Source organism: Notolepis coatsorum, assembly GCF_963971535.1.
Source record: "Notolepis coatsorum genome assembly, contig: SCAFFOLD_1799, whole genome shotgun sequence".
Classification (NCBI taxonomy): Eukaryota; Metazoa; Chordata; class Actinopteri; order Aulopiformes; family Paralepididae; genus Notolepis; species Notolepis coatsorum.
This window is the reverse complement of record NW_028169359.1, coordinates 6,105-32,468: the sequence shown is the minus strand read 5'-3', so window position 1 is coordinate 32,468 and position 26,364 is coordinate 6,105. Positions and strand designations below refer to the sequence as shown.

At 47.4% G+C, this 26,364-nt stretch overlaps 1 protein-coding gene across 1 annotated transcript; it reads left to right on the top strand.

The window, feature by feature from the left end:
- Nucleotides 1-1,394: 1,394 nt before the first annotated feature.
- Nucleotides 1,395-25,835, top strand: LOC311248730 (dedicator of cytokinesis protein 8-like; the record flags this gene model as incomplete). Its single annotated transcript, XM_084339563.1, has 3 exons — nucleotides 1,395-1,570; nucleotides 17,906-17,977; nucleotides 25,727-25,835. Coding segments are annotated over 3 exons (357 nt in total), but the record flags the coding sequence as incomplete, so codon positions are not given.
- Nucleotides 25,836-26,364: the final 529 nt, after the last annotated feature.

Below are 26,364 nucleotides of genomic sequence, written 5' to 3'. Positions count from 1 at the left end.
TACTGGGGACCTGGAGGAGCAGGCTACCTGCAGATCTGAGGGTCCCCCAGGGTGCAGAGCCTGGTACTGGGGACCTGGAGGAGCAGGCTACCTGCAGATCTGAGGGTGCGGGTGGAGGATTGTGGAGTGATGAGTTCCTGAAGGTAGAGGGGTGCGTGTCCGTTTATACAGTTATGGGTGAGCATCAAGATTTTGTAATTGATCAGGGATGAGACGGGGAGCCAATGTAGTGAGTGGAGGATGGGGGTTATGTGATCGTGTTTACGGACTCTCATCAGGATCCTGGCAGCGCTGTTTTGGATGAATTGCAGCTTTTCATCATCTCCCCAGAGCATTATGTTGGGCCACGCAGCCCCTTTGTTGTAGGTCTCGCTCCTCACGCTATACGCTTATAAGGTCTTGTTGGTGTTTTTTCCACCTCTTCTACTTCCAGGGGTGTCGTGGGGTCGGCAGGAGTCCGTCTTCCCTCTGTAGTGAGAGTTGGACAGGAGGCGCTCTCTCTCCTCCACCTCCAGGAATAGCACCACAACACTGTGCTATCAGTCCATCTGGAGTTTATTTAAGCTCTGTTTTTCACTTTGCCTGGCTGTCAGTCATCTGATCAAATCCTTTTTCTCCCCCCCCCCCTCTCTCTTTGCCTCCCTCTATCCATTTCTCTCTCCCTCCTACCCTCACTCTCTCTCCCCTCCATCCTTCTCTCTCTCCCTCCTACCCTCCCACTCTCCCTCTATCCCTTTCTCTCTCCCTCCCCTCCATCCTTTTCTCTCTCCCTCTCTCCCTCCAACCCTCTCCCTCCTACCCTCCCTCCCTGCTACCCTCCCTCTCTCCCTCCCTCCCCTCTCTCCCTCCTACCCTCCCTCCCTCCCCTCTCTCCTTCCTCTCTCTCTCTCTCCTCCCTCCCTCCCTCTCACTTCCCTCCCTCCCTCCCTCCCTCTCTCCTTCCCTCTCTCCTCACTCTCTCCTCCCTCCTTCCCTCCCTCCCTCCCTCTCTCTTTCTCTCTCTCTCCCTCTCCCTCTCTCTCTCTCTCTCTCTCTCTCCCTCCCTCCCTCCCTCCCTCCCTCCCTCCCTCTCTCCCTCTCTCCTTCCCTCTCTCCTTCTCTCCTCCCTCCCTCCCTCCCTCCTCCCCCCTCTCTCTCTCTCTCTCTCCCTCCCTCCCTCCCTCCCTCCCTCCCTCTCTCCCTCCCTCTCTCCTTCTCTCCCTCCCTCCTTCCCTCCCTCCCCCCCCTCTCTCTCTCTCTCTCTCTCTCCCTCCCTCCCTCCCTCCCTCCCTCCCTCCCTCCCTCTCTCCTTCTCTCCCTCCCTCTCCCCTCCCTCCCTCCCCCCTCCCTCCCTCCCCCCTCCCTCTCTCTGCCTCTCTCCCTCCCTCCCTCTCTCTCCCCCCTCCCCCCCCCAGCCCCCCCAGTACGAGGCGGTGGAGCCCCTGGACCTGGAGGAGTTCCTGTCGTCTCAGCTGCGGAGCGGCGACGCGGCCATGATGCAGGAGCTGGGGGACTTCCCCGACGACGACCTGCGGGTGGAGCGGGTGGAGAGGGAGCGGCGCACCGTCCGCCACGCCACGCCGGAGGAGGGGTGGGTCAGATGACACGCCAGGGCCGTAGGGGGGGTTTGGGTCACATGACGCGAGGGGTGGGTCGGGACGCCATGTGCGCTGTTGAAATAAACAACCAGCCTCTGGGTTGGAAACAATGTAGTTTATAAAGTCTCTGACTCACCGTGGTCAGAAATGAATTTTTTATTCATTTATAAATGTATAACTGTTGATTGATATGCACTGTCCCCTGATCAAATAAACGGAGTAAACTAAACTAAACTAACCACAGTAACTATACTGCCCTGCAGAAGCTAACCACAGTAACTATACTGCCCTGCAGAAGCTAACAGCAGTAACTATACTGTCCTGCAGAAGCTAACAGCAGTAACTATACTGCCCTGCAGAAGCTAACCACAGTAACTATACTGCCCTGCAGAAGCTAACAGTAACTATACTGCCCTGCAGAAGCTAACAGCAGTAACTATACTGCCCTGCAGAAGCTAACCACAGTAACTATACTGCCCTGCAGAAGCTAACAGCAGTAACTATACTGCCCTGCAGAAGCTAACCGCAGTAACTATACTGTCCTGCAGAAGCTAACCACAGTAACTATACTGCCCTGTAGAAGCTAACAGTAACTATACTGCCCTGTAGAAGCTAACAGTAACTATACTGCCCTGTAGAAGCTAACAGCAGTAACTATACTGCCCTGCAGAAGCTAACAGTAACTATACTGCCCTGTAGAAGCTAACAGTAACTATACTGCCCTGTAGAAGCTAACAGCAGTAACTATACTGCCCTGCAGAAGCTAACAGTAACTATACTGCCCTGTAGAAGCTAACAGTAACTATACTGCCCTGTAGAAGCTAACAGTAACTATACTGCCCTGTAGAAGCTAACAGCAGTAACTATACTGCCCTGCAGAAGCTAACAGCAGTAACTATACTGTCCTGCAGAAGCTAACAGTAACTATACTGCCCTGCAGAAGCTAACAGTAACTATACTGCCCTGCAGAAGCTAACAGTAACTATACTGCCCTGCAGAAGCTAACAGTAACTATACTGTCCTGCAGAAGCTAACAGCAGTAACTATACTGTCCTGCAGAAGCTAACAGCAGTAACTATACTGCCCTGCAGAAGCTAACAGTAACTATACTGCCCTGCAGAAGCTAACTGCAGTAACTATACTGCCCTGCAGAAGCTAACAGTAACTATACTGCCCTGCAGAAGCTAACAGCAGTAACTATACTGCCCTGCAGAAGATAACAGTAACTATACTGCCCTGCAGAAGCTAACAGCAGTAACTATACTGTCCTGCAGAAGCTAACAGTAACTATACTGCCCTGCAGAAGCTAACAGTAACTATACTGTCCTGCAGAAGCTAACAGTAACTATACTGCCCTGCAGAAGCTAACAGTAACTATACTGCCCTGCAGAAGCTAACAGTAACTATACTGCCCTGCAGAAGCTAACAGTAACTATACTGCCCTGCAGAAGCTAACAGTAACTATACTGCCCTGCAGAAGCTAACAGTAACTATACTGCCCTGTAGAAGCTAACAGCAGTAACTATACTGCCCTGTAGAAGATAACAGTAACTATACTGCCCTGCAGAAGCTAACAGTAACTATACTGCCCTGCAGAAGCTAACAGTAACTATACTGCCCTGCAGAAGCTAACAGTAACTATACTGCCCTGCAGAAGCTAACAGCAGTAACTATACTGCCCTGCAGAAGCTAACAGTAACTATACTGCCCTGCAGAAGATAACCACAGTAACTATACTGCCCTGCATTTTATGAAATAAACAAATGTGAATAAAATAATTTAAAACGAAGTTTAGCCTATTACATCATTTTATAAGCTTATAGCCTTTTTCGTGCTTATTTGAGAAGGGTCCAGCTGCAGAGCCGGAGAGCAACGCTCTCAGGGCCAAGATAGCCACTTATACTATTTTGAGAGAGACAGCAGAGAGACAGACAGCAGAGAGACAGACAGCAGAGAGACAGACAGCAGAGAGACAGACAGCAGAGAGACAGACAGGAGACAGACAGCAGAGAGACAGACAGCAGAGAGACAGCAGAGAGACAGACAGCAGAGAGACAGACAGCAGAGAGACAGACAGCAGAGAGACAGACAGACAGACACTGTTCCACAGTGTGTGTTTGTGTGTGTGTGTGTGTGTGTGTGTGTGTGTGCGCGTGCGACTACTAGTCTCCTAGTGGAGACTCAGCCCCCCCCCCTCTGGACCACCCCTGTGGAACAGTGTCTGTCTGTCTGTCTCTCTGCTGTCTGTCTCTCTGCTGTCTCTCTCAAAATAGTATAAGTGGCTATCTTGGCCCTGAGAGCGTTGCTCTCCGGCTATGCAGCTAGACCCTTCTCAAATAAGCACGAAAAAGGCTATAAGCTTATAAAATGATTTAATAGGCTAAACTTCGTTTTAAATTATTTAATTCACATTTGTTTATTTCATCAAAATGTTCCCGACATAATGCTACCTACCCTGACCAGATCTGTCACTCCGTTGCGATACAGATGAATTATATTCTCAAAATAGTATAAGTGGCTATCTTTTATGAGTATTTTACCACTGGTTGAAAACCACTGCTGTAGATCACTGCCGGTACGTGCGCTGGGGTGGCGAGCCTTTATCGCTACCGGGGAACATAGGACCCGGGGAACATAGGACCCTTATTTCGGGAGCGGGGAACATAGGACCCTTTCTTTTTTTTAAGCGGGGAACATAGAACCCGGGGAACATAGAACCCAGGGAACATAGGGATGACCCCACCACAGTAACTATACTGCCCTGCAGAAGCTAACAGTAACTATACTGCCCTGCAGAAGATAACAGCAGTAACTATACTGCCCTGCAGAAGATAACAGCAGTAACTATACTGCCCTGCAGAAGCTAACAGCAGTAACTATACTGCCCTGCAGAAGCTAACAGCAGTAACTATACTGCCCTGCAGAAGCTAACAGCAGTAACTATACTGCCCTGTAGAAGCTAACCACAGTAACTATACTGCCCTGCAGAAGCTAACAGTAACTATACTGTCCTGCAGAAGCTAACAGCAGTAACTATACTGCCCTGCAGAAGCTAACAGTAACTATACTGCCCTGCAGAAGCTAACAGTAACTATACTGTCCTGCAGAAGATAACAGCAGTAACTATACTGCCCTGCAGAAGCTAACAGCAGTAACTATACTGCCCTGCAGAAGCTAACAGTAACTATACTGCCCTGCAGAAGCTAACAGCAGTAACTATACTGTCCTGCAGAAGCTAACAGTAACTATACTGTCCTGCAGAAGCTAACAGTAACTATACTGCCCTGCAGAAGCTAACAGCAGTAACTATACTTCCCTGCAGAAGCTAACAGCAGTAACTATACTGCCCTGCAGAAGCTAACAGCAGTAACTATACTGCCCTGCAGAAGCTAACAGTAACTATACTGCCCTGCAGAAGCTAACAGCAGTAACTATACTGCCCTGCAGAAGCTAACAGCAGTAACTATACTGCCCTGCAGAAGCTAACAGCAGTAACTATACTGCCCTGCAGAAGATAACAGCAGTAACTATACTGCCCTGCAGAAGATAACAGCAGTAACTATACTGCCCTGCAGAAGATAACAGCAGTAACTATACTGTCCTGCAGAAGCTAACCTCAGTAACTATACTGCCCTGCAGAAGCTAACAGCAGTAACTATACTGCCCTGCAGAAGATAACAGCAGTAACTATACTGCCCTGCAGAAGCTAACAGCAGTAACTATACTGCCCTGCAGAAGCTAACAGCAGTAACTATACTGCCCTGCAGAAGATAACAGCAGTAACTATACTGTCCTGCAGAAGGTAACTATACTTCCCTGCAGAAGATAACAGTAACTATACTGCCCTGCAGAAGCTAACAGCAGTAACTATACTGCCCTGCAGAAGATAACAGTAACTATACTGCCCTGCAGAAGCTAACAGTAACTATACTGCCCTGCAGAAGCTAACAGTAACTATACTGCCCTGCAGAAGCTAACAGCAGTAACTATACTGTCCTGCAGAAGATAACAGTAACTATACTGCCCTGCAGAAGATAACAGTAACTATACTGCCCTGCAGAAGCTAACCACAGTAACTATACTGCCCTGCAGAAGATAACAGTAACTATACTGCCCTGCAGAAGCTAACAGTAACTATACTGCCCTGCAGAAGCTAACAGCAGTAACTATACTGCCCTGCAGAAGCTAACAGCAGTAACTATACTGCCCTGCAGAAGCTAACAGTAACTATACTGCCCTGCAGAAGCTAACAGCAGTAACTATACTGTCCTGCAGAAGCTAACAGCAGTAACTATACTGTCCTGCAGAAGATAACAGTAACTATACTGCCCTGCAGAAGCTAACAGTAACTATACTGCCCTGCAGAAGCTAACAGCAGTAACTATACTGCCCTGCAGAAGCTAACAGTAACTATACTGCCCTGCAGAAGCTAACAGCAGTAACTATACTGCCCTGCAGAAGCTAACAGCAGTAACTATACTGCCCTGCAGAAGATAACAGCAGTAACTATACTGCCCTGCAGAAGATAACAGCAGTAACTATACTGCCCTGCAGAAGCGAACAGCAGTAACTATACTGTCCTGCAGAAGCGAACAGCAGTAACTATACTGTCCTGCAGAAGCTAACAGCAGTAACTATACTGCCCTGCAGAAGCTAACAGCAGTAACTATACTGCCCTGCAGAAGCTAACAGCAGTAACTATACTGCCCTGCAGAAGCTAACAGCAGTAACTATACTGCCCTGTAGAAGCTAACAGCAGTAACTATACTGCCCTGCAGAAGCTAACAGTAACTATACTGCCCTGCAGAAGCTAACAGCAGTAACTATACTGTCCTGCAGAAGCTAACAGCAGTAACTATACTGTCCTGCAGAAGCTAACAGCAGTAACTATACTGCCCTGCAGAGGATAACAGCAGTAACTATACTGCCCTGCAGAAGCTAACAGCAGTAACTATACTGCCCTGCAGAAGATAACAGCAGTAACTATACTGCCCTGCAGAAGCTAACAGCAGTAACTATACTGCCCTGCAGAAGCTAACAACAGTAACTATACTGCCCTGCAGAAGATAACAGCAGTAACTATACTGTCCTGCAGAAGATAACAGTAACTATACTGCCCTGCAGAAGATAACAGTAACTATACTGCCCTGCAGAAGCTAACCACAGTAACTATACTGCCCTGCAGAAGATAACAGTAACTATACTGTCCTGCAGAAGATAACAGTAACTATACTGCCCTGCAGAAGATAACAGTAACTATACTGCCCTGCAGAAGCTAACAGTAACTATACTGCCCTGCAGAAGCTAACAGTAACTATACTGCCCTGCAGAAGCTAACAGCAGTAACTATACTGTCCTGCAGAAGCTAACAGCAGTAACTATACTGCCCTGCAGAAGCTAACAGTAACTATACTGCCCTGCAGAAGCTAACAGCAGTAACTATACTGCCCTGCAGAAGCTAACCACAGTAACTATACTGCCCTGCAGAAGCTAACTACAGTAACTATACTGCCCTGCAGAAGCTAACTACAGTAACTATACTGCCCTGCAGAAGCTAACTACAGTAACTATACTGCCCTGCAGAAGCTAACTACAGTAACTATACTGCCCTGCAGAAGCTAACTACAGTAACTATACTGCCCTGCAGAAGCTAACCACAGTAACTATACTGCCCTGCAGAAGCTAACCGCAGTAACTATACTGCCCTGCAGAAGCTAACAGTAACTATACTGCCCTGCAGAAGCTAACCTCAGTAACTATACTGTCCTGCAGAAGCTAACAGCAGTAACTATACTGCCCTGCAGAAGCTAACTACAGTAACTATACTGCCCTGCAGAAGCTAACTACAGTAACTATACTGCCCTGCAGAAGCTAACAGCAGTAACTATACTGCCCTGCAGAAGCTAACCACAGTAACTATACTGCCCTGCAGAAGCTAACAGCAGTAACTATACTGCCCTGCAGAAGCTAACAGTAACTATACTGCCCTGCAGAAGCTAACAGTAACTATACTGCCCTGCAGAAGATAACCACAGTAACTATACTGCCCTGCAGAAGCTAACAGCAGTAACTATACTGCCCTGCAGAAGCTAACAGTAACTATACTGCCCTGCAGAAGCTAACAGCAGTAACTATACTGCCCTGCAGAAGCTAACAGCAGTAACTATACTGTCCTGCAGAAGCTAACAGTAACTATACTGTCCTGCAGAAGCTAACAGTAACTATACTGCCCTGCAGAAGCTAACAGCAGTAACTATACTTCCCTGCAGAAGCTAACAGCAGTAACTATACTGCCCTGCAGAAGCTAACAGCAGTAACTATACTGCCCTGCAGAAGCTAACAGTAACTATACTGCCCTGCAGAAGCTAACAGCAGTAACTATACTGCCCTGCAGAAGCTAACAGCAGTAACTATACTGCCCTGCAGAAGCTAACAGCAGTAACTATACTGCCCTGCAGAAGATAACAGCAGTAACTATACTGCCCTGCAGAAGATAACAGCAGTAACTATACTGCCCTGCAGAAGATAACAGCAGTAACTATACTGTCCTGCAGAAGCTAACCTCAGTAACTATACTGCCCTGCAGAAGCTAACAGCAGTAACTATACTGCCCTGCAGAAGATAACAGCAGTAACTATACTGCCCTGCAGAAGCTAACAGCAGTAACTATACTGCCCTGCAGAAGCTAACAGCAGTAACTATACTGCCCTGCAGAAGATAACAGCAGTAACTATACTGTCCTGCAGAAGGTAACTATACTTCCCTGCAGAAGATAACAGTAACTATACTGCCCTGCAGAAGCTAACAGCAGTAACTATACTGCCCTGCAGAAGATAACAGTAACTATACTGCCCTGCAGAAGCTAACAGTAACTATACTGCCCTGCAGAAGCTAACAGTAACTATACTGCCCTGCAGAAGCTAACAGCAGTAACTATACTGTCCTGCAGAAGATAACAGTAACTATACTGCCCTGCAGAAGATAACAGTAACTATACTGCCCTGCAGAAGCTAACCACAGTAACTATACTGCCCTGCAGAAGATAACAGTAACTATACTGCCCTGCAGAAGCTAACAGTAACTATACTGCCCTGCAGAAGCTAACAGCAGTAACTATACTGCCCTGCAGAAGCTAACAGCAGTAACTATACTGCCCTGCAGAAGCTAACAGTAACTATACTGCTCTGCAGAAGCTAACAGCAGTAACTATACTGTCCTGCAGAAGCTAACAGCAGTAACTATACTGTCCTGCAGAAGATAACAGTAACTATACTGCCCTGCAGAAGCTAACAGTAACTATACTGCCCTGCAGAAGCTAACAGCAGTAACTATACTGCCCTGCAGAAGCTAACAGTAACTATACTGCCCTGCAGAAGCTAACAGCAGTAACTATACTGCCCTGCAGAAGCTAACAGCAGTAACTATACTGCCCTGCAGAAGATAACAGCAGTAACTATACTGCCCTGCAGAAGATAACAGCAGTAACTATACTGCCCTGCAGAAGCGAACAGCAGTAACTATACTGTCCTGCAGAAGCGAACAGCAGTAACTATACTGTCCTGCAGAAGCTAACAGCAGTAACTATACTGCCCTGCAGAAGCTAACAGCAGTAACTATACTGCCCTGCAGAAGCTAACAGCAGTAACTATACTGCCCTGCAGAAGCTAACAGCAGTAACTATACTGCCCTGTAGAAGCTAACAGCAGTAACTATACTGCCCTGCAGAAGCTAACAGTAACTATACTGCCCTGCAGAAGCTAACAGCAGTAACTATACTGTCCTGCAGAAGCTAACAGCAGTAACTATACTGTCCTGCAGAAGCTAACAGCAGTAACTATACTGCCCTGCAGAGGATAACAGCAGTAACTATACTGCCCTGCAGAAGCTAACAGCAGTAACTATACTGCCCTGCAGAAGATAACAGCAGTAACTATACTGCCCTGCAGAAGCTAACAGCAGTAACTATACTGCCCTGCAGAAGCTAACAACAGTAACTATACTGCCCTGCAGAAGATAACAGCAGTAACTATACTGTCCTGCAGAAGATAACAGTAACTATACTGCCCTGCAGAAGATAACAGTAACTATACTGCCCTGCAGAAGCTAACCACAGTAACTATACTGCCCTGCAGAAGATAACAGTAACTATACTGTCCTGCAGAAGATAACAGTAACTATACTGCCCTGCAGAAGATAACAGTAACTATACTGCCCTGCAGAAGCTAACAGTAACTATACTGCCCTGCAGAAGCTAACAGTAACTATACTGCCCTGCAGAAGCTAACAGCAGTAACTATACTGTCCTGCAGAAGCTAACAGCAGTAACTATACTGCCCTGCAGAAGCTAACAGTAACTATACTGCCCTGCAGAAGCTAACAGCAGTAACTATACTGCCCTGCAGAAGCTAACCACAGTAACTATACTGCCCTGCAGAAGCTAACTACAGTAACTATACTGCCCTGCAGAAGCTAACTACAGTAACTATACTGCCCTGCAGAAGCTAACTACAGTAACTATACTGCCCTGCAGAAGCTAACTACAGTAACTATACTGCCCTGCAGAAGCTAACTACAGTAACTATACTGCCCTGCAGAAGCTAACCACAGTAACTATACTGCCCTGCAGAAGCTAACCGCAGTAACTATACTGCCCTGCAGAAGCTAACAGTAACTATACTGCCCTGCAGAAGCTAACCTCAGTAACTATACTGTCCTGCAGAAGCTAACAGCAGTAACTATACTGCCCTGCAGAAGCTAACTACAGTAACTATACTGCCCTGCAGAAGCTAACTACAGTAACTATACTGCCCTGCAGAAGCTAACAGCAGTAACTATACTGCCCTGCAGAAGCTAACCACAGTAACTATACTGCCCTGCAGAAGCTAACAGCAGTAACTATACTGCCCTGCAGAAGCTAACAGTAACTATACTGCCCTGCAGAAGCTAACAGTAACTATACTGCCCTGCAGAAGATAACCACAGTAACTATACTGCCCTGCAGAAGCTAACAGCAGTAACTATACTGCCCTGCAGAAGCTAACAGTAACTATACTGCCCTGCAGAAGCTAACAGCAGTAACTATACTGCCCTGCAGAAGCTAACAGCAGTAACTATACTGCCCTGCAGAAGCTAACAGTAACTATACTGCCCTGCAGAAGCTAACCGCAGTAACTATACTGCCCTGCAGAAGCTTGATTGATTGATTGATTGAAAACTTTATTAACAGATTGCAGAATGGGTACAGTACAGTACAGCTCAATACACACAATTGTTAAGGGGATGCAGACCAGAGAAATACTTTTGTCTTGTTTACATCAGGGTCCCCCATTTTCAATTCATCAGGACTAACAGCTAACAGCAGTAACTACACTACACTCTATTTTTCTGCACTAGGTTCAGATCCCCGGGAGAGAGTCGGCTGTAGGTTCAGATCCCTGGGAGAGAGCTGGCTGTAGGTTCAGATCCCTGGTAGAGAGACCCGGCTGTAGGTTCAGATCCCTGGTAGAGAGACCCGGCTGTAGGTTCAGATCCCCGGGAGAGAGCTGGCTGTAGGTTCAGATCCCCGGGAGAGAGCTGGCTGTAGGTTCAGATCCCTGGGAGAGAGTCTGCTGTAGGTTCAGATCCCTGGGAGAGAGCTGGCTGTAGGTTCAGATCCCCGGGAGAGCTGGCTGTAGGTTCAGATCCCTGGTAGAGACCCGGCTGTAGGTTCAGATCCCTGGGAGAGACCCGGCTGTAGGTTCAGATCCCTGGGAGAGAGTCGGCTGTAGGTTCAGATCCCTGGGAGAGACCCGGCTGTAGGTTCAGATCCCTGGGAGAGAGTCAGCTGTAGGTTCAGATCCCTGGGAGAGAGTCGGCTGTAGGTTCAGATCCCCGGGAGAGAGCTGGCTGTAGGTTCAGATCCCTGGTAGAGACCCGGCTGTAGGTTCAGATCCCTGGGAGAGACCCGGCTGTAGGTTCAGATCCCTGGGAGAGAGTCTGCTGTAGGTTCAGATCCCCGGGAGAGAGTCTGCTGTAGGTTCAGATCCCTGGGAGAGAGAGTCGGCTGTAGGTTCAGATCCCCGGGAGAGAGTCTGCTGTAGGTTCAGATCCCTGGGAGAGAGCTGGCTGTAGGTTCAGATCCCCGGGAGAGAGCCAGCTGTAGCCAGTGGTCCTTGAAGGTCCTTGAAGTGCTTAAAGGAAAACTCCAACATTTTGGGAAATTAGCTTATTTAACATCTTCCCTGGAGTTAGACGAGAAGATACAAACCTGTGTTGTCTCTCTGCGTGCATTAGGCTTAAGGAACGCCCGCACCGTTAGCGTAGCTTAGCTTCATCACTGGAAGTGGGTCAGACCTTTACCCTGAAGTCCCCTACAGTCATGAAATACACTCCAAATACACTCCAAAACGTTCCTGTAAACATGTTGTGACCTGTGTATTTACCACGTGGAGAAATAAAAAATAATTGAATTTGACATTTACGTTTTCTAAGCAAATATACTCTGAATCTTTTTTTGCCGAACCACTCCTCTCTGGGCTCAGTGATTTCACGTCACCAGTGCTACTTTCTAGTCGTGAGGCCAGTGTTTGTTTACATGTTCATTTCATTCAAAGGATCCGAACCGATTGAAGTTTATGGATACCATGACTGTGGTAAGTTTTCATTTATGTTTTTAGATGGAAGGCTGTATTCCATCTGTCTAACCTTAGCGAATATTGTGAGATTGATGAATAGGACAGTCACAACGTTGCTGGACTATCGACCCAGTTAGCCCCTTTCATGACTGCGATGCACGGCTACAGGGTTTGGGCGAGTGAATCCACACTCGTGGTATTATTATAACTCATTTATTGTGTAACGCTAGCCCCTTAAAACTTACCACAGTCATGGTATCCATAAACTTCAATCGGTTCGGATCCTTTGAATGAAATGAAAATGTAAACAAACACTGGCCTCACGACTAGAAAGTAGCACTGGTGACGTGAAATCACTGAGCCCAGAGAGGAGTGGTTCGGCAAAAAAAGATTCAGAGTATATTTGCTTAGAAAACGTAAATGTCGAATTCAATTATTTTTTATTTCTCCACGTGGTAAATACACAGGTCACAACATGTTTACAGGAACGTTTTGGAGTGTATTTGGAGTGTATTTCGTGACTGTAGGGGACTGTAGGGAACTTCAGGGTAAAGGTCTGACCCACTTCCAGTGATGAAGCTAAGCTACGCTAACGGTGCGGGCGTTCCTTAAGCCTAATGCATGCAGAGAGACAAAAAAGGTATGTATCTTCTTGTCTAACTCCAGGGAAGATGTTAAATAAGCTAATTTCCCAAAATGTTGGAGTTTTCCTTTAAAGTGCTTGATTTTTTACACAAAAAAAAGTCAAGGTGGAATTCCTTGAAAACAGCAAATTTTTTAACAAGGTGCTTAAAAAGTAATTGAAATTCAAATCAACCATTCGCATTTGAAAGTTTTGTTCATCCATGATAAAATTGTTCTGAATCAAGAAATTTAATTTCTTTATAAAGTGTAACTAGTTGTCAGAAATTGGTTTTAAGCCATAAATATTAGATACAATTTCTCCCCCTATAAAAAAACAGCATTTAAAAGTGAATTGTATCCTTTTTAAATGCCCTTTTAAAATGAAAAATAGTGCTTGGAAAAGTACTTGAAAGTCATTGAATTTAATTTTGTACTGTCTGTGGGAAGAGCCGGTGTTTAAGCTCCTGATCCTGAGTCTGGGTCTGGAACACAAATGTTACAAATTACTACACGTTTTCCAATTCACGTGACTTATTATGCGCCACTGTCGAGGCTACTGTGACCTGAATGTAACCCCAGCACATGTTACGTTCTCCCAGTGAACCTCCTCGCTGTCCGGTGAAAAGAAGCGTCTGGCAACTCCATCGGAGTTGTATCGGAGGAGGCATGTGGTAGTCTACACCCTCCCCAGACTGACAGTAGGGCAGCATGTGGTAGTCTACACCCTCCCCAGACTGACAGTAGGGCAGCATGTGGTAGTCTACACCCTCCCCAGACTGACAGTAGGGCAGCATGTAGTAGTCTACACCCTCCCCAGACTGACAGTAGGGCAGCATGTGGTAGTCTACACCCTCCCCAGACTGACAGTAGGGCAGCATGTGGTAGTCTACACCCTCCCCAGACTGACAGTAGGGCAGCATGTGGTAGTCTACACCCTCCCCAGACTGACAGTAGGGCAGCATGTGGTAGTCTACACCCTCCCCAGACTGACAGTAGGGCAGCATGTGGTAGTCTACACACCCTCCCCAGACTGACAGTAGGGCAGCATGTGGTAGTCTACACCCTCCCCAGACTGACAGTAGGGCAGCATGTGGTAGTCTACACCCTCCCCAGACTGACAGTAGGGCAGCATGTGGTAGTCTACACCCTCCCCAGACTGACAGTAGGGCAGCATGTGGTAGTCTACACCCTCCCCAGACTGACAGTAGGGCAGCATGTGGTAGTCTACACCCTCCCCAGACTGACAGTAGGGCAGCATGTGGTAGTCTACACCCTCCCCAGACCGACAGTAGGGCAGCATGTGGTAGTCTACACACCCTCCCCATACTGACAGTAGGGCAGCATGTGGTAGTCTACACCCTCCCCAGACCGACAGTAGGGCAGCATGTGGTAGTCTACACCCTCCCCAGACCGACAGTAGGGCAGCATGTGGTAGTCTACACCCTCCTAAACTGACAGTAGGGCAGCATGTGGTAGTCTACACCCTCCCCAGACTGACAGTAGGGCAGCATGTGGTAGTCTACACCCTCCCCAGACTGACAGTAGGGCAGCATGTGGTAGTCTACACCCTCCCCAGACTGACAGTAGGGCAGCATGTGGTAGTCTACACCCTCCCCAGACTGACAGTAGGGCAGCATGTGGTAGTCTACACCCTCCCCAGACTGACAGTAGGGCAGCATGTGGTAGTCTACACACCCTCCCCAGACTGACAGTAGGGCAGCATGTGGTAGTCTACACCCTCCCCAGACTGACAGTAGGGCAGCATGTGGTAGTCTACACCCTCCCCAGACTGACAGTAGGGCAGCATGTGGTAGTCTACACCCTCCCCAGACTGACAGTAGGGCAGCATGTGGTAGTCTACACCCTCCCCAGACTGACAGTAGGGCAGCATGTGGTAGTCTACACCCTCCCCAGACTGACAGTAGGGCAGCATGTGGCAGTTCTACACCCTCCCCACACTGACAGTAGGGCAGCATGTGGTAGTCTACACCCTCCCCAGACCGACAGTAGGGCAGCATGTGGTAGTCTACACCCTCCCCAGACCGACAGTAGGGCAGCATGTGGTAGTCTACACCCTCCCCAGACCGACAGTAGGGCAGCATGTGGTAGTCTACACCCTCCCCAGACCGACAGTAGGGCAGCATGTGGTAGTCTACACACCCTCCCCAGACAGACAGTAGGGCAGCATGTGGTAGTCTACACCCTCCCCAGACCGACAGTAGGGCAGCATGTGGTAGTCTACACCCTCCTAAACTGACAGTAGGGCAGCATGTGGTAGTCTACACCCTCCCCAGACTGACAGTAGGGCAGCATGTGGTAGTCTACACCCTCCTAGACTGACAGTAGGGCAGCATGTGGTAGTCTACACCCCCCTAGACTGACAGTAGGGCAGCATGTGGTATTCTACACCCTCCTAGACCGACAGTAGGGCAGCATGTGGTAGTCTACACCCTCCCCAGACTGACAGTAGGGCAGCATGTGGTAGTCTACACCCTCCCCAGACTGACAGGGCAGCATGTGGTAGTCTACACCCTCCCCAGACCGACAGTAGGGCAGCATGTGGTAGTCTACACCCTCCCCAGACAGACAGTAGGGCAGCATGTGGTAGTCTACACCCTCCCCAGACCGACAGTAGGGCAGCATGTGGTAGTCTACACCCTCCTAAACTGACAGTAGGGCAGCATGTGGTAGTCTACACCCTCCTAGACCGACAGTAGGGATGCACAACGAGACACAGGAAGGGAATTGGCGTAACAATAAAAATTATTGGGGGATGGGATACAAGGTAAAAGGATAAAAGATTTAAAAAAAAAAGTAATACTAATCAAATACATGACCCTCTTTAGGACAATGTCGGTGTGATGAATGTTTTCAGTCCTTGTGAAACTATTCCGGTGATGCGTGTTATCTGGGCCTCTTGGGGCCTTTCACTTAGCCTACACCTTGACCGTGGTGGCGCTGATAAGAGTCCGGACAGGAATGCCATACGGCGCATGTTTGCTCGTCAAGTTCAAGTTTCAAGTTTCTTTAATAGTTGTCACAGTAAAATACAGAATACTTTTCCATGAAATGCTTTTTTCTGTATGAGCTCCTGAGAGTGTGCTAGATAAAATAGATAAAAAGTATAAAATAGAAAAAGTCGGGCGGCTACGTGGTGCAGTGGGCAAGGCGCTCACCACGAATACTGGAGACGCTGGGTTTGCCTGTTCGAGCCCAGCGCTCCACATTGCTTTCAGTTTAGCTGGTCGTCCGTACTAATACACATTGGCAGTATTAGGGGGTGGGAAACTGATGGGTGGGGATCGGGCATTGTGGACAACGACTCCTACAGGTCGGTTGGTGCGCCTGCGCAGTAGAATCAGGAAGCGATGGGGGCGGCGCCCCTCCAAAGCGCAGACCCCTGGCGCTGAAAGATCGCGCCGCACAGGTGAAAAGATGCGACTGCTGTTACCTCGAGTATCGGAGGGGACTCGTGCTATGTATGACTTAGTCCACATTGCAGCCGGCTTGTGGGAGGCAAGAAACAGCGTTCGAGACAGGGGAGGGTTGAATTGGACGATACGAAATTGGGATGGGATAAAAATAGAAAATGGGAGAAAGTGGATAAAAAAAAAATAATAATAATAATACGTCAAGAGTACGTAAACAAAAAGTGTTCAGTCAATCAATATAGATATATACAATAGGGATGCCCCGATCAATCGGCCACCGATCGTTATCGGCCGATAATCAGTATAAATATGCGATCGGTGATCGGTGATAATGCTTTATTTTCGCCGATCGTCAAAACCGATCTCACTCGCTGAGTTCTGTCTCAGACACCGGGAGCTGCACACAGTGGTGCGGCGTCTGCTCCTCCCTCCAGCCCCTCCCGCATGTAAACACGGGTCTAGTCTAGTGGGACGGGACCTCCCTGAGCTAACGTTAGCTACCGTTACAAAATGACCCAGTCAACCATTCACTTCCAGTCCAATACATGATGAGGCATTGTCTAACCGAACGGTATCTAGCCGGCCAGCTACTGATAGCTCCTGACATCAACAAACGCTCCAGCAAGTCTAGTAGAGACGTGTATGATACCTCCGCTAGCTCACGTTAGCTGACGCCAGCTCACTGTTCAAAACGAAATGTCCCACTGAACTAAATAGTTCACTGAGGCGCTGTATCAACGTTATATAGCCGGCCAGCAGTAGCCACAGATAGCTCCTGATATCAATGTTTTATAACACTCATTCGATGCGTATTCGAGCTGAGGGCATGTTGTTGAATGTGATCAATAGGGTCCAGCTGCAGCTCCGGGGAATCCTGGCCGTAGCTGCAGGCTACTCGAGTATAGGGTCCAGCTGCAGCTCCGGAGAATCCTGGCCGTAGCTGGAGGCTACTCGAGTACACACAGACAGTGGAGCTTGTTGCGTGGTGGCGAAGTCTCACAGATAATACAAGTACAAGTCTAATTATATAATAGATATATTTTATTAAAAAAAAAAAATAATTATATAAAATAATAAAACAAAAAAAAATTTAATCAAAAACCAAATCGGTATCGGATCGGTATCGGCCGATATGGCTCACGACGAAAAAAGTAAGTGAGGTACAATGCAGCAATGGGATCAGGTACAACTTAGGGTAAGGTGCAATGAGGTATAAATTGTAGTGCAAATCGCGTTACCAATAAATATAAAGCGTGTTAAAGTGTTTATAGTGAGTAGAGTGGGTGTTACGGTGAGTGTTTATTTAAAGTGCGTGTGGATGTGTGTGCTGTGAGTGTAGATGATGGATTGTTACTAGGGATGTTCGATATTGGCTTTTTTACCGATATCTGATATACCGATATTGTCCAACTCTTAATTTCCGATACCGATATCAACCGATACTGATATATGCAGGGTTTCCCCCCCAAAAACACAACATTATGCATACTTTTCACAATAAATAAAATAAGAAGTTGTTCTTACTTGCTTGCCTGGGTAAATAAAGGTAAATAAATGTAAAATTTTTTTTTTAAAAATGTCGTTACATAGTCATTGTCGTTGAGCATCCTGATGAGCTTCTATCCCGTCGGTCAATGTCTGTTTTTGTCTCCCCCTGCAGGCTGGAGCTGGAGCCTCACGTCAGAGACTGTGTCCAGAGCTACACGGAGCCGTGGCTGGTGGTGTCCCGGAGGTACAACCCTCTCTCTGTATTAGAGCTGTTTCCCCGAACCCTGTTTTTGGGCTTCGAACTTCGTCAGTTTTTTTTTTTATTTATTTATTTTTAAATAAATATCCTCAAACTAAACCCTCAATTTGAATAAAGTCATTAATCTGATTAAATGAGTTTTTTTGTATTAAATCAACTTTCTTTAACTCATTCCGGGCCAACAGCGCCCTCTGCTGATGGCCCTTCCGTAGGGCCAGCACACATGAGCACACACACAACACACACACTGTACACGCTCACACACTAGCAGCCACTTTAACATGAGCACACACACACTCATGCTGCACACGCTCACACTTATGGTCACTTTACATAAGGAAAGGTCACTTTAAGAATAGTATAGTATAACTTGAGATTGTATAATATAGCATTGTATAGCAGTGTACATAAAGACCCAGTGCCTCATCCGTAGCTAACAGTGTATTGCACTACCACAGGACCATAGAATGTCCTACCATGCTCTGTAAATAACTCATGTACATATACCGATATGCCCTACTTTGTTTACCTGTTTTATTGCACAATGTCGTTCTATTGGATTCTTATTATATATTACCATTGTATTATGCACAATCGTTGCGGGCAAGACCCCTCGCATTTCATTGTATACTTGTATGCCGTGACAAATAAAACTCTTGACTTGACTTGACTTTCCGTGCCAACGCTATATCCAATGGAGAATAGGACTTATTTGCGAGTGCATAAAACATATCAAATATAATAGCAATAGATCTAAATAACACAGTGATTGTCAGTGAGTTGCTTCCAGTCAACATGTACGAAACGGATTGTTTTTTCATCTGTACATTTCCGATTTATACCATTTTGAATACGAGTATAGTTTTGGAGATTTCTAGTAATTCCAGAGAAAGACACGATAATAGCCCTTTAGTGGAATACACAAAACACGTTGTAATTTTTCGGCTGATTTATGAATAGTTTTCAAATAAACGCTAGATTATTTGTGTATATGTATATGTGTCCTCATGTACGAAGAGAAGTGGGGTCTGAAAAATCGCTTCTCTGTACTTTGGTCGGCGCGAACCTCACACACACACACACACACACGCGCTCCGATGGCGGTGATAGGAACATCTGATTACCCCAAGATTCGTAACATAAAGGCCTTACCTCACATCTGATGTCATGCAAAAAGATTAATCCAATTCCTGATCGCCATTCCAAATATCGATCGCGTCCATTGATCCAACGTTATAGTCCAAAACACAATGATCCACGATGCTCCCAGTGGGGGGACTCAATGCAATAGTATCCAGCTGCATGCTCGAGAAGTAAAACCTGGACCGGACTTATTTTTTTGATGCACAGTCCCAGCCAATCCAATCCAATGATGTGCAATACCATCCGGGAGACGATAGGCGGTGGTATTTGCCCTTTGCGAGCTCAGACCCATTCCCAACGATAACATCAGGTTGGATGGATGAAAATGAATGGATATCGCTAATAAAAGAAATAACGATTAAAACCCGACTATACTCGTGATTGGGACGGAAGTGATGGCGAGTTAACCCGACTATACTCGTGGTTGGCCCGGAATGAGTTAATAAATATAACTCATCAGTTTTAATACTATAATATTAGTGTAGCCTAGTCTTTATCTGCAACTGTGAAGAAAAAACCCATTGGTTTAAACAGAATGAATAGACCAAAAGAAAAATTATAATAAATATATATATTTCTTTTATAAAAAAATTCGAATTTTAATGTTGATTCAGAATTCGAATGCCAACGTAACAAACGAAGGTTCAAACATTCAAACGTTTGGGCTCAGCCCCCTGGGTCCACACGCTGCAGGGGTACAACCCTCTCTCTCTCACTAACCCATGAGAGAGTATGGCGCGACCCCGGTCAGTCGCCTTTGGTTTAGCTCTGCGACGATTGTGCAAATTTTTTGCTATTATGTTTTGTTTTTTCTACTTTTTTTATTAAAACATCACTGGCGGGATTGTCATACGACCGCCAGACACTTATGGACCTAAACTCCGGACTCAAAGAGGAGTTTGGAGACACTTTATGCCCAGAATGGCTAACAGAAATCAAGCGGGAGAACGGCAACAAAGGAAACGGCAGAAAGAGGCATAGAGGAAGACGAGGCGGTATCAGGCTTAGATTAAAAAGATCTGCTTACCGTCCAGCAATTCCATCCATCTTTCTGGCGAATGCACGTTCGTTGGAGGGAAGGATGGACGACTTGAGAGCGAGGGTCCGATTCCAACGGGAGATGAGAGACGTTAACATCATGTGTTTCACGGAGACATGGCTCAAGCCAGCGACGCCGGACAACAGCGTCTCTCCATCGGACAACTTCACCGTCCTGAGAGCAGATCGCACGGCAGCCTCTGGGAAGAGCATCGGAGGTGGGGTCTGCATCCTCACGAACAATCTCTGGGTTAATCCCAAAGAAGTACATGTCCTCTCAAGTTCATGCTCCCCAGATATGGAACATCTCTCAATCCTGTGCCGTCCGTTCCACCTACCCCGTGAGTTTACCGCGGTCATTATGTCTGTCGTATATATACCCCCACAGGCAAATACTGGCAAAGCGCTGGTGGAATTACACGACCACCTCAACAGACAACAGATCAAGCACCCGGACGCCGCGATGATAGTGGTTGGTGATTTCAACCAGGCGAATCTGAAGAAAGTGATGCCGTCCTTTTTTCAGCACATCGCCTGCTCCACGAGGGGGAGGAACACACTCGACCATTGTTACACCCCGTTCAGAGCCGGCTACAAAGCTGTAGCGGCTCCGCCATTGATGGGTGCTGCAAGCGCGAGCGATCACAACTCCATTTTTTTAATCCCTGCATACAAACAAAGATCACGTGACGCCGTCGTGTCACGTGAGACAAAAAAGTGGTCTGACGAATCAGAGGCCACGCTACAGGAGGCGCTCGCAGACACAGACTGGGACATGTTTCAAGGAAGCGCCAGTGACGTCAGCGAGTACGCTGATACCGTTGTGAGCTACATAACAACAGTAGCTGACAGTATTGTCCTCACGAAAATGGTGCGGGTGTTCCCAAACCAGAAACCTTGGGTGGACAGTACTATCAGAGCAGCTCTGAACTCTCGCACCACGGCTTATAACCTGAGCAGAGAGTCAGGAAATATGGAAGAGTACAAGGCTTCAGTCTACACTCTGCGCAAGGCTGTTAAACTTGCTAAGAGGACATATGCTGATAAACTGGAGACACAAATGGCACAAAACGACACAAGAGGCTTGTGGCGGGGACTGAAGACAATAACTGACTACAAAGTCAGCGCCCCCTCAATGGGGAGCGACGACGCCTCTCTCGCGGACAAACTCAACTCCTTCTACGCTCGGTTCGGTGTAGACAGTGTCGCCGCTAGCCCTCTGGCTAGTGACGTCACTGGCGCGCCGGCTGTTGTGGAGGGGGGGGGCAACCGCGGGGGGGCGGGGGTGCTCTCTCGTTGTCGGAACACAGTGTGAGAAGAGCATTTATGCAGGTGAACACCAGGAAGGCTGCTGGCCCAGATGGTATAACAGGACGCATACTTAAGTCCTGTGCCAACCAGCTTGCCCCGGTGTTCACCGCCATATTTAATCAATCCCTGGCGGAGTCAGTGGTCCCTGCCTGCTTCAAGATGTCTACCATCATCCCTGTACCGAAGAAACCCTCCCCAACATGTCCAAATGACTACAGACCGGTGGCACTCACCTCTGTGGTCATGAAATGTTTCGAGAGGCTGGTCAAGGACCACATTTGTGCCTCCCTCCCCAGTGATATGGACCCTATGCAATTTGCATACAGGACAAACAGGTCCACTGACGACGCGGTCTCCCAGGTACTGCACAGCACTCTCTCCCACCTTGACCGTCAGAAGGGGGGCTATGTGAGACTGTTGTTCATTGACTACAGCTCAGCGTTCAACACCATAGTCCCCACCAGACTGGTGGACAAGCTGATCGAGCTGGGTCTGAGCTCCGCCCTGAGCGCCTGGATACTGGACTTTCTGAGTGAAAGACCCCAGGCGGTCAGGGTGGGGGGTCAGACCTCCAACACCATCACCCTGAGCATCGGGTCCCCCCAGGGCTGTGTTCTAAGCCCCCTGCTGTACTCACTCTACACACACGACTGTGTGGCCAAGTTCAGCTCCAACTCCATAGTGAAGTTCGCAGACGACACGGTGGTGGTGGGGCTGATCTCGGACAACGACGAGAAGGCCTACCGGGAGGAGGTTGAAGTACTGGAACGCTGGTGCCAGGACAACAGCCTGCTCCTGAACATTGGTAAAACCAAGGAGCTGATCGTGGATTATAGGAGAGGACAGCAGGAGACACACACACCACTGATGATTAACGGGGCTACCGTGGACAGGGTGAGCAGCTTTACCTGTACCTGGGGGTCCACATCTCAGAGGATCTGACATGGTCAACACACATAGACACAGTAGTAAAGAAAGCGAAGCAGCGCCTCTACCACCTGAGACAGTTAAGGAAGTTCAGAGTATCGGGGAAGATACTCCAGTCCTTCTACTCAGGAGCTGTAGAGAGCATCTTGACCGGAAACATCACTGCCTGGTATGGAAACAGCACGGCACAGGACAAGAAGGCCCTACAGAGAGTGGTGCGCTCAGCCGAGCGTACCACGGGTATTGCGCTACCTCCCCTGCAGGTTCTATACAACAAGAGGTGCAAACCCAGAGCCTGCAGAATAATGAAAGACCCCCACCACCCCAATAACAGCCTGTTCCAGCTGCTGAGGTCAGGCAGATGCCTGCGAACCCCAGCTACTAGGACAGAGAGGCTTAGGCTCAGCTTCTTCCCCCAGGCCATCAGAGCCTTGAACAATGAACATTGAGTGCCACAGAACACTGAACTATCCACACACAAGCACACACGAGCACACACACGACACGCACGCTGTGCACGCTCACACACTAGCAGCCACTTTAACACGAGCGGGCACACACTCACGCCGCACACACGCACACTTATGGCCAAGAGGAAAGGCCACTTTAAATTAGTATAACAACAGGAACAGTGTATTGCACTACTAAAGCTACCTAGCATGTCCTATATGCTCTGTAAATAATATGTACAGATACCGAGATGTCACACCATGTTACCTGTTACCTGTTTATTGCACAATGTTTTTTTTTTTATTGGATTCTATTATATGTTGTACCACTGTTTTTTTATTGGATTCTATTATATGTTGTACCACTGTATTGCACATCGTCGCGGGCAAGACCACCCGCATTTCATTGTATACTTGTATGCCGTGACAATTAAAACTCTTGACTTGACTTGACTTGACTAACCCCGTGTCCTGGTTCCCAGGGAGGAGGAGGAGGCTGGCTGGCGCAGCAACGGTGTGGGTGGAGAGAGTCCAAATAGCGTGCGCTGATCTGTCATTTTACATTTACATTTAGTCATTTAGCTGAAACGCTTTTTATCCAAAGCGACTTACAAGTTCTGTATGTCATCAGGAAGGGCACAACTCTATCAGCTGAGTAACAATGTTCATCAAAGTGTTGAGTGATACAGTGTAGGTTAGTTTATTAGGACAAGTGCATGACAGTAAGGTTAGTTAGGGTTATTAAAACAAAAAAGTTTAGATATACTGTATCTGCTTATTTCATGTAGTTGTACAAAGTTGAGCCCAAGAGGTGTAGGTTTGGTTTTAGCATTGGGGGAGGGGGGGGGGTGCTTTTATGCACCAATTTGTGCCTTTTCTACATCAATTCATGGTGGAAATGTCTTTATGTATGTAAAGGAAAAGACAACATTCAGGTACCCGCTGACACAAAATGTGTGACCGGGCCCAGCGGTAAGCGTTTCTTCTATGTTATCACAGTTTTTAATGTTTAAGAACATTATTTACTGCAACAACTAACGGTTATAGTATCTAAATTACTCTAGTCTAAATAGTCAAAAAGTTTATTTAAAAAAGGCAGTTTTCCTTGAGGGGCAAAAGTCCGAGTTCGGGGGCGGAGTGACATTTACATGAGTGCTCTCGTTGGCCAATCGCCAGCCTTTGTTCTCCAGTTCCTGTCGACACCCATAAATATCATAAATATCATATAATATATAATGGAATATAATTCAATAAGGAAATTGTTGGGTTAATATATAGTTACAGGTGAGAAGGATATATAAATGTTTGGGGAGGGGGGTTGTCTTTCATATTATCTAAAAACTTTTGAGGGGACGAATTGACCTCTTCTCAATAGGGGGACATGCCCCCTGCAGCCCCCCCCCTCCAGCCCCCCCCCTCCAGCCCCCCCTCCCCCTCCAGCCCCCCCTCCCCCCGCAGTACTCTGTCCTCATGCCAAGCGATGGGAAAGTCTTACACAGTACAGACAGCCGGTGTCTCTGAGACAGGAAACGCATCAGAGGTCTGAGACACCCTGATAAAACACCACATACTGGGATCAGCTATCACTTATCACACTGACACACACACACACACACACACACACACACACACACACACACACACACACACACACACACACACACACACACACACACACATATACACATACATGGACATGCACACACACACACACACACACACACACACACACATACATGGACATGCACACACACACACACACACACACACACATACATGGACATGCACACACACACACATACATGGACATGCATACACACACACACACACACACACACACACACACACACACACACACACACACATATACACATACATGGACATGCACACACACACACACACACACACACACACATACATGGACATGCACACACACACACACACACATATACACATACATGGACATGCACACACACACACACACATACATGGACATGCACACACACACACATACATGGACATGCATATACACACACACACACACACACACACACACACACACACACACACACACATACATACATACACACATACACTTTGTTGCAGCACTGTAAGGTTTGTGTTTGTATTAGTAGGGTGGGAAATTTAGACCCGTTATCTAGTTTGATTAGATTAGAATTGCAGCAATGTATCAGTAGTTAACATGGTGTGTCTGTGTGTGTGTGTGTGTCTGTGTGTGTGTGTGTGTGTGTGTGTGTGTGTATGTGTGTATGTGTTTTGTCTGTGTTTTATGTGTGTGTGCTTGTCTGTGTTTTCTGTGTGTGTGTGTGTGTGTGTGTGTGTGCTTGTCTGTGTTTTCTGTGTGTGTGTGTGTGTGTGTGTGTGTGCTTGTCTGTGTTTTCTGTGTGTGTGCATGTGCTTGTGTGTGTGTGTGCATGCTTGTCTGTGTTTTCTGTGTGTGTGTGTGTGTGTGCTTGTGTGTGCATGTGCTTGTCTGTGTGTGTGTGTGTGTGTGTGTGTGTGTGTGTGTGCATGTGCTTGTCTGTGTGTGTGTGTGTGCATGTGCTTGTCTGTGTGTGTGTGTGTGTGTGCTTGTCTGTGTGTGTGTGTGTGTGTGTGTGCATGTGCTTGTCTGTGTGTGTGTGTGTGCATGTGCATGTGCTTGTCTGTCTGTGTGTGTGTGTGTGTGTGTGCGTGTGCATGTGCTTGTCTCTGTGTCTGTGTGTGTGCGTGCGTGTGCATGTGCTTGTCTCTGTGTGTGTGTGTGCATGTGCTTGTCTGTGTGTGTGTGTGCATGTGCTTGTCTGTGTGTGTGTGTGTGTGTGTGTGCGTGTGCATGTGCTTGTCTGTGTGTGTGTGTCTCCAGGAACCAGGGGGACGGCTGGGCTGCGTACTCGGAGCGCGCTGGTTTTCACAAACTCCTTCAGAAGCAAACCTTCGAGTCTGATGCCCTTCCAGAGAGACAACAGACTCCAGTAAGAACCACAACCACACAGAGACACACACAGGGACACACACACAGAGACACACAGAGACACACACACAGAGACACACAGAGACACACACACAGAGACACACACAGGGACACACACACAGAGACACACACAGAGACACACAGAGACACACACACAGAGACACACAAGAGACACAGAGGCTGAGGTTAGACTAGTGTATTCCTGGCGTTTTTTTATACGTTTTTGACGACGTATCACGTCCTATCTACACAGAAACGCGTTTTTTGGCGTTTTTTTGTGGATACGGCTGAAACGCAAAATTGTGTTTGCGTTTGGAGATACGCAAAAAAAACGCCAGGAATACAGCGTGTAGTCAGCACTGAGCAGTTGTTGCGAAAACGCCCATGCGCAGTAGATACCATCTGCGTGCCCTTCCTGTGTACAGTGTGTGTGTGTTTGGGACAGAGCTCCGTGTCCCAAATTGCTTCAGCTACCATGTGTTGTCAAGTTATTGTTATAAGGACCCCAGTCCAAGCTACAACAGTCTGCA